Source organism: Uranotaenia lowii, chromosome 1 (assembly GCF_029784155.1).
Source record: "Uranotaenia lowii strain MFRU-FL chromosome 1, ASM2978415v1, whole genome shotgun sequence".
Lineage (NCBI taxonomy): Eukaryota > Metazoa > Arthropoda > Insecta > Diptera > Culicidae > Uranotaenia > Uranotaenia lowii.
Genome location: NC_073691.1, coordinates 118,605,045 through 118,620,196, shown reverse-complemented (window position 1 = coordinate 118,620,196; position 15,152 = coordinate 118,605,045). Strand labels below are relative to the sequence as shown.

The window sequence follows — 15,152 nt, the reverse complement described above, 5'->3', positions numbered from 1 at the left end:
GCTGATTTTCAGAAATCCAATTCCGGCACGCTGAAAACATTACATCATTGGCGATCCTCTCCAAAACTTTCGAGCAGGCAGCAAGCGACGTATCACCTCGATAACTACACACATCCTGTTTGTCACCTTTTTTAAAGACAGAGCTCATGAATGATCTTTTCAAGAAGTCAGGAAATTTTCGTTGATCGAAGGACTGATTAAATATATGAGTTAGAGGCTTTACTAGTATGGCGCTACACCTTTTCAAAACGCAAGAAGCTATTCCATCTTTTCCGTTTGAGGTAGAAAACTTCAAATTGTTGATAGCATCAAGAACCATTTCTTCAGTTTTCGCAAAGATGTCGAGGTCTAACACATCTCTGGGTAACAGAGTGACGGCTGCATTGATTTGATCTGTACTTAACCAATGCATCGGAAAACACTGGAAAAATGACTTGCAAAGCGGTTGCATTTCTTAGCAGAAGATTTGGCAGTTCTGTCTTTCAAATGAAGCATCGCAGGTAGACCAGACTCCTTCCTTTTATTGTTAACAAACTTCCAGAACGTTTTTGGATTGCGGCGAAGCTTAGATTGCGTGCGATCCAAATAGCGACGGTAGCAAAAACGATTGTAGATCCGATATATTCTGGTGGCATCATTCAATTTCATTTTGATAAACGGACAGCGGGAGCTACTAAACTGTCGTAGCGATTTTAATCGAAGCCGTTTTAACCGTTTTAGTCGAATATTTGTCCAAGAAGTTTGGAGCGGAGGTCGGACCAGCGGTACAGAATTATCGAAAACTTCAGTCATAATGGAGCAGAATGTACTCACAGCCATATCTACATCAGTACATCTTTGGAGAATTGTCCCGTCAATTTCAGATAGCGCTCGGTTCATTAACTCAAAATCAGCACGACGAAAATTACGAGCAGATGCATCGAATTCATGGGGACGATTTTTGATCACCGCTAATTGTTATTATCGATTTTGGTTGATATTTTTCGGTGAAAATTAAGTCAAATCCAAACAACTTCTTTACGTTTCGGCTTACTGTTTTGATGGCCGAAACAAAACAGTAGGGGAGAGTGGGGATACTTGATCCCCTTTTCTTATTTTCACCATATCTTTCTGGAATAATATAGCAACTCGCCGTCTTTGACATTTTCTGACAGCTTATAACTTCAAGTTTATATGCTCCAAAAATAAGCTCAATACTTAAACCCGTTGATGAACTAGAAGCATTTTCGTGGGAGTAAAAAAAATGCAATTTTTTTGAAGTTAGGGGAGACTTGATCCCTTATTGAACGAGACTTGATTTTTTATTCAGGAAGCCCTAATCCTTGTGTAAAAATCAAACAAAACCCTAAGATAGAATGTTATTTGAAAGTTTTGGTCATGTTTGTTCTCATTTCACAATTTGTAGCAGACATAAGAAGAAAATTCTATAACTTTGTCTCAACGCAAAATCATTGCATACTTAAAGGCGCTATTTTTTATAATTATGAGAAAATTAATTATTTTTGCTCTTTTCTTCAGACAATTGTTTGATAAATATTAGTTTTTGGATAAATATTAGTAATTTCATATTTAGCAATCATAATGATCAATTCAGGAGAAGAATATGCCGTTTGGAAAGAAGATCAATTGTACCCAACTCGAGGGGATCAAATGTACCCATAATCAACATTTTAGAAAACTTTTTCTGAAAAAAGTTGAGAGTTTTCCATTGCATTGAAAATATGGCATAATGAAGTTCATTTTACGCTCGAACAATTGATACATTGGAACAAATATTTTTTTCATAATTTTCCCATGTAAGGGACATTTTAAAGTGATGAAAAAAGATCTTCAAGTTACATTTTGTGAAATTTTTCAAACAAAGTTCAATTACTCAAACAATTATTTTGTTAAAATTTTTTAAACTACAAGCATTGTTATTTTGTTCATTTTGGCACATTTTTCTAGAACATTTGAACTTTGTAAGACATTCCAGTTTCGAGATATAGCTAAGGAATCAAGTATCCCCAGGGATCAAGTATCCTCATTCTCCCCTAAGCCGAAACGGTAAGAAGTTGTTTGGATTTGACTTAATTTTCACCGAAAAATATCAACCAAGATCGATAATAATCGAATTCATCAACAAAAGCTACAAGTTCAGGGAAAGAAATAGCAAACTCAAACGGAGGATGATGCACGTTTATTGGAACAACAACTTAGCTGGTCTCGATGATGGTGCTGATCAAAACAGACTCATCAGTGAACACTAAATCCAACATTCGATTACACTGGTTCCGTATACCGTTTCTTTGATGCATTCCATTCAAGACAGTCCCATCCACTAAAGAGGCACTTGCCGTACTCATCACCGATGTGGAATCGACCGACAAGTTGTTGCCAAGACCAGGGCTCCATAGTAATTGAGGTTGGTTAAAATCGGTCCGACGATATTCTGTAGAACTAGTTCCCGATGTGTATTTTGGTTGATCTTGACTCCGTCAGGGACAAAAACCAGCGGAGTCCGGCCATCACGGGGGATTCCGGTCCAAACCATCACCGATGCTGGGGGTTGTCGCCGGGTGGCCGTCTGCAAGTCGGCATGGCTTCGTGATCTGTCTGGCAACCAAACTCTGTCGTTCTGCTTATTCACGAACTGCTGTATATTATAACAAAACTGACAAAAATCTTGTTTGAATTTTTAAATTTTTTTGGCTTTATATAACAATCAAATTTCTTCATGCCATGTTTCAATAGCGTATTACCCTCAAACTGCACTAATTAGATACGTTGAATCTCCTGCCATATCGCCTATCGGCTGTATGCGCATATTACCCAACATGCGCATTTAGGAACACTTCCCCCTACGGTGGAGAGTTTCTCGTCGGTAAATAACACCTGATTACAAAAGTAACACTTACATCCAATGATAGCTAAGATTTAATTAAACAAAGCAACGAGGGGTCGTTCAATACTGTTTCGTGTGCAACGAAATTATTACTGTTGAAGTAATGTAGCAGTTCAATTGCCGGACCCTGTAAGTTCAATTTCATGATGGTTTAACTTCGTTATTGTCAGATATTACCAGCAGAAATTCCATTAAAACGTTCAATAAAATGGCTCAAAAATAATAAAATTTGTTAATTTTGAAACAGCTGTATCCACTAAATTGCCCACAGTTTCTTTTAAAAGAAAAGTTTTTGACCAAAAAGTAGCAGAAATGAATGGAGGAGGATGTAGCCACCTAAAATACAGATTAGACGAAGTATAAGTTTGAAAAACTGATCATATCATGACTCAAAAAAGTGTACGCCGGTCGGCCGATGGGAGGTACCAAGAGTAAAGTAAAATTGTATCTTATAAAAAAACAATAATTTTTTTCCAATTTTTTTTCATGAATTATCATAAGATAACTTCATTTCCGTCATAGAAAGTATTTTGATCAACCGAAAGGTTTTTGAGATACACGCATTCGTGTCAAACTGTCCCATTTCTAAAAGAACTAAGCTACAACAACAACAAAAAAAACAAAAACTGACATGACTATATTGTGTAGTCTAGACAACATATTCTATATGTGAAATACAAATTTTAAAGTTGTTTTGATAACTTATGCAGTAGATTTCTAAGAATTTTCAAGATTTTTCATACGACGTAATGAAAGCTCATGCAAGATATATATAGAATGTTACACATAGCATGAAAGATTTATCTTTTGTATTCAGAGGTTCCATTGTAAAGCATATCAAATTAAAGCTTCCATTTGAGATGCCATTCGAAAAACCAATCAAAGAATTATTCTATATGGGCACATATGTTTTCGGTTATTGTTTTCCATCATGTTTTTCCCTACGCTCCATGTTGCGTGTAAAAATAGCATCAGATCGATTCTCACACAGAGGTGTTTGACAAACCTTTGAAAGGTCTCCATTGAATTAAAAAGTTGCTATTAGCCTGATCGAATTACGATGCAGTTTACCACCACAACGAATGAGTGAGTAATCTTCCCGAGAAGTGAAAGATCTCACTGACATCTCATCACAAAGTACAAAAAAGTGAGCAAATGAGAGCTATCCGGGATAAAATTCTATGAAGTGAGCAAACTCTATGAGCAGCAGTTCGAGCATGGTCTTGTCGGGGGGACAAAATGGGAAAAAATGCAACCCACAACCGATAGACCGACCGACCGACCATCGACCGCCAGAGGGCTCACCGAAATGTCACTTTCGCACACACCAAACGCAGACTGGGAGGGCACCAACCGTGCTCCTTCCATGTGCTCTAAATTTTTATCGCTCTTTGAATTATTCAGCTGTGTACGTTTAAACGTTATTTCATTTGCATATGTATGAGAGACCATAAAGTTTGCTTTTTTTTATCAACCTTGCATCATCGGCCGGAACGAACTTCTGAAGATATACCTACCGTTTGGAAACAGATTTGTATGAGGGCTGGAAAAATGCATAAAACACTACAATCTACACAACAATGAATGACGGAGGAAAACTTGAGCAAAAAAGTGCACTTACTGATCATTATGACAAACACACTTCAGTAAAATCCTCTTTCGCTGCTTCGTTCGAGACTCTTGTTTACCTGTAAAAGAAAATACACACAAACCCACAAACACAATCACCGATACACTCGCGGAGCTTGCTTCTGGATGCTTTTATTCTGTTTCCTCACTCAGCACTGTTATACTTTCGCTTCCCGAAAAGTTAAAGCACCGGAAGGACTAAAGCTAGACGCGCGGAAATCGGATCAGCGGTCACAAGGAACGAAGCGAAGGCAGCAGAAATTGATGTAATTCCAGATGAGTTTTCTCCGAGTGCCTCTTTGTTCTTCTTGGTTCGCGTTAATTTTTCAGCATTTTTTTTCTCAAACAGGCTCCAGCACAACAGCACTCTAACGACACTTCTCCAACCGGGAGGAAAATTAACCTTAAGGTAAATTTAGATCCAATCGTTGAAAAATTGAACAGTAAAACATTAAATGAAGAAAACTAAAAACTCGCAGCAAAATTCACCTTTAACGTCCACTTGGTCGCTAGCCCTTCCGCAGATCAGCGAAAGCAAATCACACGGATTCAGAAATAACCAACCTTAGAAAGAAAAAACCGACGGACGTGGATAAGGATCAAACTTCTTCTTTGACTATTCCTGACTATGCTTATAACTTTTCTCCTTTTCTCAGATCCCTGATTGAAAAGCCACGCCACGCAGATTCCTACTAGACACCGAGCACGAGACTACACCCGAATCGAATTGAAATCTACTACCTAAAAAAATCCTAGACAGTCGAGTAATGAACTTCACACACGTGAAAAAAGGATAACGCGAATTATGGATGCTTAAATGGGCCGCTAATGCTGCTCTTTCTTGACAAGAAAGCTAAAATTGCTGGCCAGGACAGGCTCCATCAAATTTGTATCCTTTTTTATGATCCTTTGTGTGTGAAGAAGGGCAACACACTATGCTTCTTCTGGCTGCTGCTAACAAAGTAGGCTCGGCACACGCAAAGGCGACACTTCCCGACGTAGTGGCTGTACAAACTCAACTGAAAATTGATGCTGCAAGTGATTCAAGCAAGCCGTCGTCGCCGTCGTCGTATGACATCGACTTGGCCCCCCGAAGGATAAAATTCAACCCCCCTCGTGAGAGAAAGGCACATTTTAGTCTCATTTTCCATCTGCTCACATCCACGCGTGAAAAGTTTCAACATCCAGCCTCTCACTAACCAGTCAACAGGACTTGCTGCTCCTTCATCTCTCACTCGCCATGGCGAAAGCTCTCTTCTTCTGGATGAGGAGTTGCATGGTCGGTAGTTCTTGTTCCTGCCTGAATGATGTTGATGGCCCAACAGACTGTTGTCAGAAGGACACTCGAAAGCCCCAACAAGCGCTAGGAGTGATGTTTCTTGGAAAAACCGACTACGGTAGGTTTAAAAACGAGTCTCGAAATCCATTCCACTGCACTGCTTAAATGCTCGATTCTTGTTCCATAACAGTGCTGATATTGTTTTTTTTTCTTCCTTTGGTCGGTTAAAAGAATTGAAAGTATAAAGTTATTATTTTCTTGAAAATCGGAATACTTGCCTACACACAAAATTTTCGAAGCCAGAGACTTTAGAAAATTTAGCTTGAAATTGACCAGCTCGAAATTTAGTAGTCAACTAAGCATTTTCTTTCTGTTAAAATTTTAGCAATCTAGGGAAAAATGAATCGTCGCAATATTTTACTGAAATTTTAGCAAAAGCAGGTGAAAAAGACTGGGCAGAAATTTTCTAAACAAAATTTATTGTTTTTTTTTCTTTTTAAACGCAGGGGGTATCAGATTTCACATAAAATTCACTAGCTTACTTACTCATACTTTATTTTGGATTTCCTATTTTTTCAACAAAACAACACATTTTCTCACTTTGATTTTTGCTTCTGAAACTAACTGAAATTGTTTAATGAAGTATGGATCACTATGAATCTGGACGCCTCAAAACGGGTCTATCTCGGAGCTATGTAAACGAAATAAAAATGTTTTGTACTCAAAATGTAGGATTTTTATTGCACTTTAAAGAAAAAATAAAAAAAATTATACCGATAGTGTTTTGATGAATTTTTGAACATTTCGTCGAGTACCCCTCATCATAGTTTGGACACCCTATTCGCTGACTTCAGCGGCCATTTTATTCCACAATCTCTTCATCTCTGTTTCATCCCAAGTCGTCCTACTATTCTTCTTCGTCTTCTGCTTGACAAATTTTCGATAGGGCGGAGTTGAGGGCAGTTGGGTGAGTTGATGTCCTTTTCGACAAAATCCACCCGTTGGCCCGATACCACTGTAGTACTTTTTTACTGTAGTGGCAGCTTGCCAAATCTGGCTAAAACTTTACTGGTCCTTTGTGAGATCTTATGTACGAAAAAAAACGTTTTTCAGGCACTCCTCCTTGTACATTTTGGAGCCCATGGTCTTGTTTTTCACAAAAACAGGGGTTTTTCGTCCGCCGCTGCAAATACCTTGCCAGATCAAACACTTTCTTGCAAATTTATCGGCAAAAACGAATTCGAACTTGCCGAGGACATCACCCTAACCAGTTCAGTATACCACTGCAGTGGCTTTATAAAATTTTTGGCCAGGAAGCTGCCCAAAATCCATCTTCACGTACGTTTCGTCATCCATGAGGAAGCATCCGTCGTACCTCGTTGGAATCTTGTTGTATAACTTCCGGGCACGTCCTTTGGCTTCTACATTCATCTTCAATGTCCGGTAAGAAGTATGTAAACGAAGGTGCGCAATCGCTAGCACAACTGACCTCTATTGTATCTAGGTAGTCATCAAGCCAGTTGTGGGGGGTTCTTGATTTGGACCTCAATAGTGCCCAGTGCCGGGATTCCACATTGGCGATCCATGCCAGTGTTTTTGCATTTCCCCTCAGGAAGGAGGGAGGAATAGGCCAGTGCTTGAGGGAAACCTAGCACTGGTCATACAAAGCCTTTAGGCATCGAGGGATCCGACCGCTCTTTAGGGCAAAGAGGTATTCGACCACCCTATAGGGTAAAGAAGTATTCGACCGCCCTATAGGGCAAAGAGGTATTCGACCAACCTATAGGGCAAAGAGGCATTCGACCGCCCAATAAGGCCAAGAGAGTTCTGACTGCCCATTAGGGCGAAGAGCGGCCTTATCAGGCAAAGTAGAATCTGACCGCCCTAAAAGGCAAACATGTTTTAAAATTTGAGATTAAATATCCGTAATAGATAAACCCTGTACATCGGATTGTATTAGAGAGTGTTATTGATTTGGGAATAAAGTGAGTGTAATATATTTGAGATTAAAATAAAACCTGAAATACTGAATCGATAGTGAACCGGGTTTCAGCCCATGGCCGTCGAGTGAGAAAATAAAAATAAAATATATAAATTAACATAGCCGGGTTTCAGCCCATGGCAACCGATAGTAAGCCGGGTTTCAGCCCATGGCCATCGGTAAAATATTAAGAGCCGGGTTTCAGCCCATGGCAGCCGATTGTGAGCCGGGTTTCAACCCATGGTCATCGATAACAGATTAAGAGCCGAGTCAGCCCATTATATCTATATATATAAAAAGCAATTATCTGTATGTTTGTTTGTTTGTTTGTTTGTTTGTTTGTCCTCTATAGACTCAGCCGTCTTAAGAGCTAGAGATCTGAAATTTGGCATGGGTGCTCATTAGGACCAGGAATGATGAAAAATGTTTTTAGATTTTTGGACGACCCCTTCTGAAGGGGGTCGTCCATACAAGACAAATATTGTTTTCACGTTATTGACGTTATTTTCCGTCGGATTGTGATGAAAATTTGCACATGAGTGTTTTAAGAGACGAGCAATCGATTACAGTTATCAAATTTAGGGTCTGGGGTCGGCCAAAGGGGTCGTCCATATCAACTGATTAATGTTTTTGCGATATTGACGTTATTATACATCGTATTCAGATGAAAATTGGTACACGATAGTTTTGAGTGACGTGCAATCAATTTGAGGTATCAAATTCAGTGTAAGGGGCCGGCAAAAGGGGTCGTCCTTATTAAATTTTCAGTATCTTAGTGATATTGACGTTTTTATACATCGGATTTGGGGTGAAAATTTGCACATAGAAGTTATTAGGGACAAACAACTGATTTCACTTATCCAAACTAATATCAAGGGTCGCCCAAAGGGGTCGTCCATATTAACTATTCACTGTTGATGCGATATTGTCGTTATTATACATCGGATTCAGACGAAAATTGGTACACAAGAGTTTTGAGAGATGAGCAATGGATTTCAGGTACTGAATTCAGTGTAAGGGGCCGGCAAAAGGGGTCGTCCGTATTAACCTTTCAATATTTTTGCAATATCGTCGTTATTTTACATCGGATTGGGATGAAAGTTTACACACGGTAGTTTTCAAGGACGAGCAACCAATTTCAGATGTCAAATGCTTTGCCAGGGGTCGACGAAAGGGGTCGTCCATATCAATTAATTTTTCACTGTTTTTAGCAATATTGACGTTATTATACAATGGATTGCTTTGAAAATTTGCACACGGGAGTTTTGAGGGGAGGGCAATCGATTTCAGTCATCAAAGATTGTATGAGAGCCGCCGAAAGGGGTTTAGCTTTTTGGCAATAATTGCGTTGTTATGCAATGATCGAGTCGAAATATATACACGTGGTTTTTTGGCACGGTCAAAGGATTTCTGATTTCAAATTTAGTAGCAGACGACAGACAAAGTGATCGACCAATATTTTTGCAATTATTACTTAACAATGAATTCAGAAGTGCATTTGGAAAATGCTTGGCAATTTTCTTTCATACAAACTATTCATGACATATTCTAAGTTTAAAGCGAAACGGAGTTCGTATGGGATCAGCTAGTTATCAATAAAAATAACTAAGCAATTTTAAAAAAAGGGGAGAATGTGGCATCCTAGAATATGCCTCTGCTCTCACGATGAAAGAGAGTATCTGAGAGCTAAGAAGTATGTAGACGAAGGTGAGCAATTGCTAGCACAACTGACTTCTATTGTATCTAGGTAGTCATCAGGTCAGTTGTGCGGGAGTCTGGATTTGAACCTCAATAGGGTCCAGAACCGGGATTCCACACTGCCGATCGATAGTATGCATCTCACGGAAACGTTTGAGAACGTTGCACACGCATTTCGTTTTTGACGTGGGTGTCCAAAATTAATTTTCGTCTCGCGGCTTCCATCACGTGTAACTTTTTTGGAGCAAAACGAATCGCAATGAAATTTTCAGCACTGATAGAGGAAACATTTCCGAACAAAGTACTGTCAAAACATTCCAGATCTAGCAACTAGGAGCGCAATGGTATATTAAACAGTGCGTCCTGATTCATCGTGATCCATGCATTAATCATATTTTCACTGGAAATAACTTATTATTTCCATATTCGCCCAAAAAAAATTATTTTTCAAATTTTAAGGGAAGCAATTGAAATATTATAAAAGGTATCTCAGTAAGTGGGTCTAGTGTTAAAATTTTCTAGCAGCTTGCTGCAAAATGTCTCATATCTCTGAAAGGTTCATTGGAGTTCAAATCCACTCAAATCTATATATATAAAACAGGGAGAGAGACAGCCCATACAGAAATGTACGAACACGCAAAACTCTTCACTGGATCATCCGATTTGCATGCGATTTTTTTTGTTGTGTGCGTCTTCACGCGAAGAATAACACAACGGAGAGATAATTTCGAAAATGTTTTTGTGGAATTTGAAAATTAATTTTTAGTTTTTATTTGTATCAAATAAAAGTCATGGCACCCAATTTCCCTTTTTTTTTTTTCATTCGAATCACCCAGAGTAGCAAGGCGCCTAAAGCAATCAAGGCTTACTGATGTTCATCCATCTCTCTTTAGGCAGTTTTGGCGCCCATTTTCGTTGCAAGTGTACTTTTCACGTGGCACCAGTAAAATGGATACTTGGATGTAATTGTTCACCTTCCGTATGGTGTGAAAAAAAAGAAGGCAATAAGCCGACATGGAGTATATCTACTTTCGAAAATTGTCATTTTTGCTTCAGCATCAAGGCAACTTTAACATTTTTGAAGCTGATTTATCCAAAGCTAGCCGGATTGCCCGGTTTTACCCGGATTTGACCGGGTAATTGATAAAACAAAATTTAAAGGGCCCGGTTAAGTCGTCCAGCCCGGTTGTCCGGATTTTGATGAAAAAAACCCAAAATTTCCGGATTTAGTCATTTCATTTGCCAAATTTAAAAAATGTCTTATTAAGTTATTATTTTTTAAATTTTGCGTACTAAAACGGAATTTTTTGAGCAACTTTTAACATAATAATCATGCACGGTTGGATGCTTAAAATACGATTCAAAATTTCTGATGTGTTTCGAAGAAAAAAAATTATTGAAGTGCTTTTTGTTTTAATTTTTTTTATGAGTAGTTTCTGAATTTAGCCCAAATTTGTTGGTATTGCCCGAAATTTGGATTGACAATTTTGAAATCAAATGCCCAGATATGGTTAGATTTTTAGATCAAATAAATTTGCCTGACCAGGATACGCTCGGGAAAAATTCTGATTTCTTTTATTTACTCCGTATTTTGTTTTGTTTATTTTCCAGTTAAATGAAAGATTGTCATATTATTTAAGAAAAATAATATTCTACGTATGACTGTGGAAGTTTTGACATATCCAAAACAACTGAACAGATAACAATGAAATATTTATGGTATAACACCAAGAGAAGGTTTTATTTTTAATTATTAGAATAAGACGACCATAAATTGATTAACTTGGTTTTTGTAAACGTCAAGAATGTAATGAGTTCGTTCGAGAATAGAATGATATTAACTTTGTAATTCTATGTGAATTTCATCAGAGAACCAAGGAAATGTTAGATACTATCCACTTCTTCCTTTCATACTAAGGTGCTAAAAAACTGAACAAAATTAAGGATATAAATAGGGTTGACTTTGTAAAAATAAAGTTCATAATTTGATCCAACACTCAGTATCACAAATCAGGAACAGATAATTGGTTCAATAACATCTTCAAATACAAGAAGCTTGGAAAATAAAAATTTTAGTCTCGACAAAAATATGATTCAAGATCCAAAACAGAGATAATGAAAACTGAATTAGGTTTGCAAAGACTTTTTTGAATTTCATTTCTGATTTTGAATTCAAGATCTCAAAGTTAAAAAAGATTTCATAACCGTTTGATTTGAAATTGCTGTGAATAAAAATTCCATGTACATACACATATATTGAATGTTCTAATTTTTTTTGTTCAGTGCTTAAGCATCCATTTCTCGATAAATATGATAAAGTTAAAGTCGATATAAAAAAGATGATTTTAAAAATAAAGAGGAGATTATCTAATACAGAGAACATATCAAATGCATGATAGATAACGAAAAACAGAATGGTATATGGAAATTTGTTGATATTTATATATTTGCAGCATAAAAAAAATCGCGAAATTTCATACCATGAAAAGTGTTGCGCCATTTCTACAAATTTGGTACCTATACGATAAAGAAAATTTCAATCATGGTTTTGGCGAAACAGGAAAGACAGTTGATCAAAACTGCCTAAAATGACGACACATTTCAACAAAACATTTTTTGGCACTTATCTTCTGGTTAATGGGAATTGAAACTATCGATGTCAAGGATCCTCTGTAAATGAAGATATTCGCTTTCCAGTTTTGTTGGAAGTCAAACTTCTTCGAAAATTTTTGCCCCTGGAGGTAGGCACTACCATAATATGACAGAAGTATTACGAAATTATTCAAGTTCACTCCGTTTGAAGGTAACAATCCAGTTTCATGAGCGTAAATAATTACTTACCTATTTTCTGCTTATTTAAATGTTCATTATTTTTGCGAAATTCAAAAGCTTAACGAAGTCTGCCGGGTCAGCTAGTTTAACATAAATATAATTAAATCAATTCAGTTACATAAATTCCAGATGAGGTGCTGAACACTATTTCTATTTATCATTTATCTACTGCATTCTTTTTTCCTTATCCATATGAGTATTTTATGTAAGATAAGATTTTATTTTTACATATTCGCAAATATTTATAAAAATTTTGAAATAAACGTATAATGAAGTTTTTTTTAAATATCATGTTGTCTATAAATGGTTGTGTTCATCACCAAACACTTCATGTCAATTTTTAATGAAAAAAAATTATAAAGGTTTTTTTTATCATATTCTACTGATTTATTTTATTACAAGGTATATAACTATAACTATTTTAATTTATTTCATATGTTCCAATTAGATTTCATGAATTTTGATCAGCAAAGATGTTCTATGAATTGATCAAAATCAGTAGATTATTTTAGAAACCGAGATTTAACCGTGTTTTGGACGTTATTTCTGATAACTCCGAAAAATATAGGCATGTTATAGGCATGTTTTTGAATGAATTTCCGAGAAAACTGAATTTTAAGATCGAATTACAAGTCAATCTAGTTCGCCATCCGTAAGATTATTTCCTCAGAAGTCAAATTTGAAGAAAAGGTCTTCTACTGTTCAAAGCCGTTCTCCAAAAATGACAAAAATAGACAGCCCAATTTGCAACATGTTGTAGTTCAGAAATGTGGGAATCTATCCCACATAAAATTAGAGTCGAGTTATGTGAAGTTTTTTTTTTCAATCACTCGTTGAAGTTTAAAAATTAGAAAATTATATCGTTTTTTTTGTAAATAAATTATCTAAGAAGGACTAAATTTCATTCAAGTAGGTGGAAGTATGCCTAGCAAAAATATAAAAATTATTGCAAAGCAAAATACCTTCATAATTTCATTATAACACCAAATTTAAGCTTTTTTGAAGGTTTGATAATGACTTAAATTAAGTCGCGAATGACATAAAAATGTTAAAACGACTATAATCAAAACAAAAAAAAAAACAAAAAAATGACTTAAAAGAGGAATAAGAGATTGCTTTTATATACCTTCATCATGTTTGTAAAGTTTACCATATCCCAAAAAAAAAACAGGTTAAACAGAACAAATGTAAGTCACATCTCATAACTTTTTTTGGTTGTTTTTGCTGCCAGAAATAGCAATAAATTTTTTGGAAGCGATCCATCCAGTGCTGAATAAACGCGACAAGTTTTAATTTTGCATGGAAATTTATATGGGAAAACAAAAATTTTCATTCCACAGTCGCCAGAGGTGTGCAAGTTCCTGAAATTATTACTTAGGATAAAAAATATTTCTACAGTATGCAAAAAAAGTTTATCCACCCACTTCACAAATGTACAATTGTAGAGTTTTTCTTGTGAAAATCAAGTTGATTTCATGAATGTTCCTCCACAATTTATCATTTTATGTTTATTTATTGTATTGCCATTGAAAATATGGCGTTTATATCTTTTCTCGGGGTTTTATGTGATAAATTATGAAAAAGGGTAAAAAATACGCAAAAATAATTTATCCACCCTCAAATGGATACTACGATTTAAGTGTTTTTTACAAAGTTTTAGTTTGTAGCCTGCAGCTTTCTTGAATGTAAACATTGTGTCTAGCTGTCATTTAGCACTCTTGAAGTTTTCGTTTCGTGTCCAAAATTGGAAGTTATTGGTTGCAAAATGTCCAAAAAAGCACAAATTCCGATCAGCATCCGAAATTTGATTGTTGAACATCACAAAACCGGCAAAAGCTACCGTAATATTGCCGATATTGTCCAGCTTAATAAAGATACGGTTGCTAGGATTGTTCAGGGATACAACCAGTGTGGTTTAATCTCACTAGCTAAGCGATCGGAGCGTCCTTCAAAGGCTACAGGCCGAATTGACAGAGCTATCGTGAAGAAGGCAGAGCTGGACCGGGGACTATCAGCTCCGAAAATTGCGAAACAGATTGAAAGCGAATTTTCCATTCAACTGACATCACAATCCGTGCGAAATCGTCTTCATAAGATAGGTCTTAAGGGCAGAGTAGCATACAACTGAGCATAAGTTTGATTTTCATTTGCAGGAAGAGTCATGGTGTGGGGATCTATGGCTACATCCGGCGTTGGAAAACTTGAACTCATCGATAGAATCATGACCAAGGAGGTTTATTTGGATATTTTGAAGCGGAAACTACCATCGTCTGCACAAAAGCTAAAGTTGGGGCGCAGATATACCACTGACCACACTGACATGACACTTAGAACCGAAATTCAACTATTTTCTGTCTAATTTTTTGTTGTCAGATTTTGCAGTTTCGCAATACCGACGGCAGGTGGCGAACCTGGAAAATTTGACAAAAAATGCGCTGTAGGAAAAATGGTCCTGTTAAGACCGATTTTATCGTAGAAATTGCGTGTTTTATTTTCAAAGTTTGGTGGCATTTCCTAACTGGGATAGCATTTCTTCAAATCGTTCGATGCGCACTCTGGAATCGACATTGCGTACTGTTGGAAAAATTATCCAGAAAACGAAATCGAGTGTCCAGTCAGTATGGTCAGTGGATATACGTTCCAACAAGACGGAGATCCGAAACACACCTCAAAGCTGGTTTCGCAATGGTTCGAAGAAAAGCGTATCAAGGTTATGGAGTGGCCAGCATAGTCTCTTGACCTTAATCCGATCGAGCATCTCTGGTCAATTTTGAAAATTAAGGTTCAGGAGCAAAAACCAACAAGCATCCAGCAATTGCGGCAGGTAATATCAACTGAATGGGACAATT

At 36.9% G+C, this 15,152-nt stretch overlaps 2 protein-coding genes and 1 long non-coding RNA gene across 8 annotated transcripts in view; 2 read left to right on the top strand and 1 right to left on the bottom strand.

Moving 5' to 3' along the window:
* LOC129739376 (uncharacterized) overlaps positions 1–4,916 on the bottom strand; it is a 249,532-nt gene extending 244,616 nt beyond the window's left edge. For all 6 annotated transcript variants that reach the window (XR_008735842.1, XM_055730795.1, XM_055730794.1 and 3 more), the window contains exon 1: positions 4,506–4,916. The gene's annotated coding sequence lies outside the window, so the exon portion shown is untranslated. The remainder of the gene's footprint in view (positions 1–4,505) is intronic.
* LOC129739377 (uncharacterized) lies at positions 4,677–6,181 on the top strand. Its single transcript, XR_008735843.1, has 3 exons — positions 4,677–4,779; positions 4,863–4,922; positions 4,993–6,181. It is a non-coding gene; the product is annotated as an uncharacterized LOC129739377 (long non-coding RNA).
* Positions 6,182–14,068: 7,887 nt separating this feature from the next.
* Positions 14,069–14,431, top strand: LOC129737863 (uncharacterized). The gene has a single exon (XM_055729027.1). It carries the CDS (start codon positions 14,069–14,071, stop codon positions 14,429–14,431), a length of 363 nt encoding a protein of 120 aa, XP_055585002.1.
* The last annotated feature ends 721 nt before the right edge of the window (positions 14,432–15,152 follow it).

Excerpts from the sequence above, each read along its gene's own strand:
- LOC129737863 (XM_055729027.1), top strand. The coding sequence starts at position 14,069 with ATGTCCAAAAAAGCACAAATTCCGATCAGCATCCGAAATTTGATTGTT.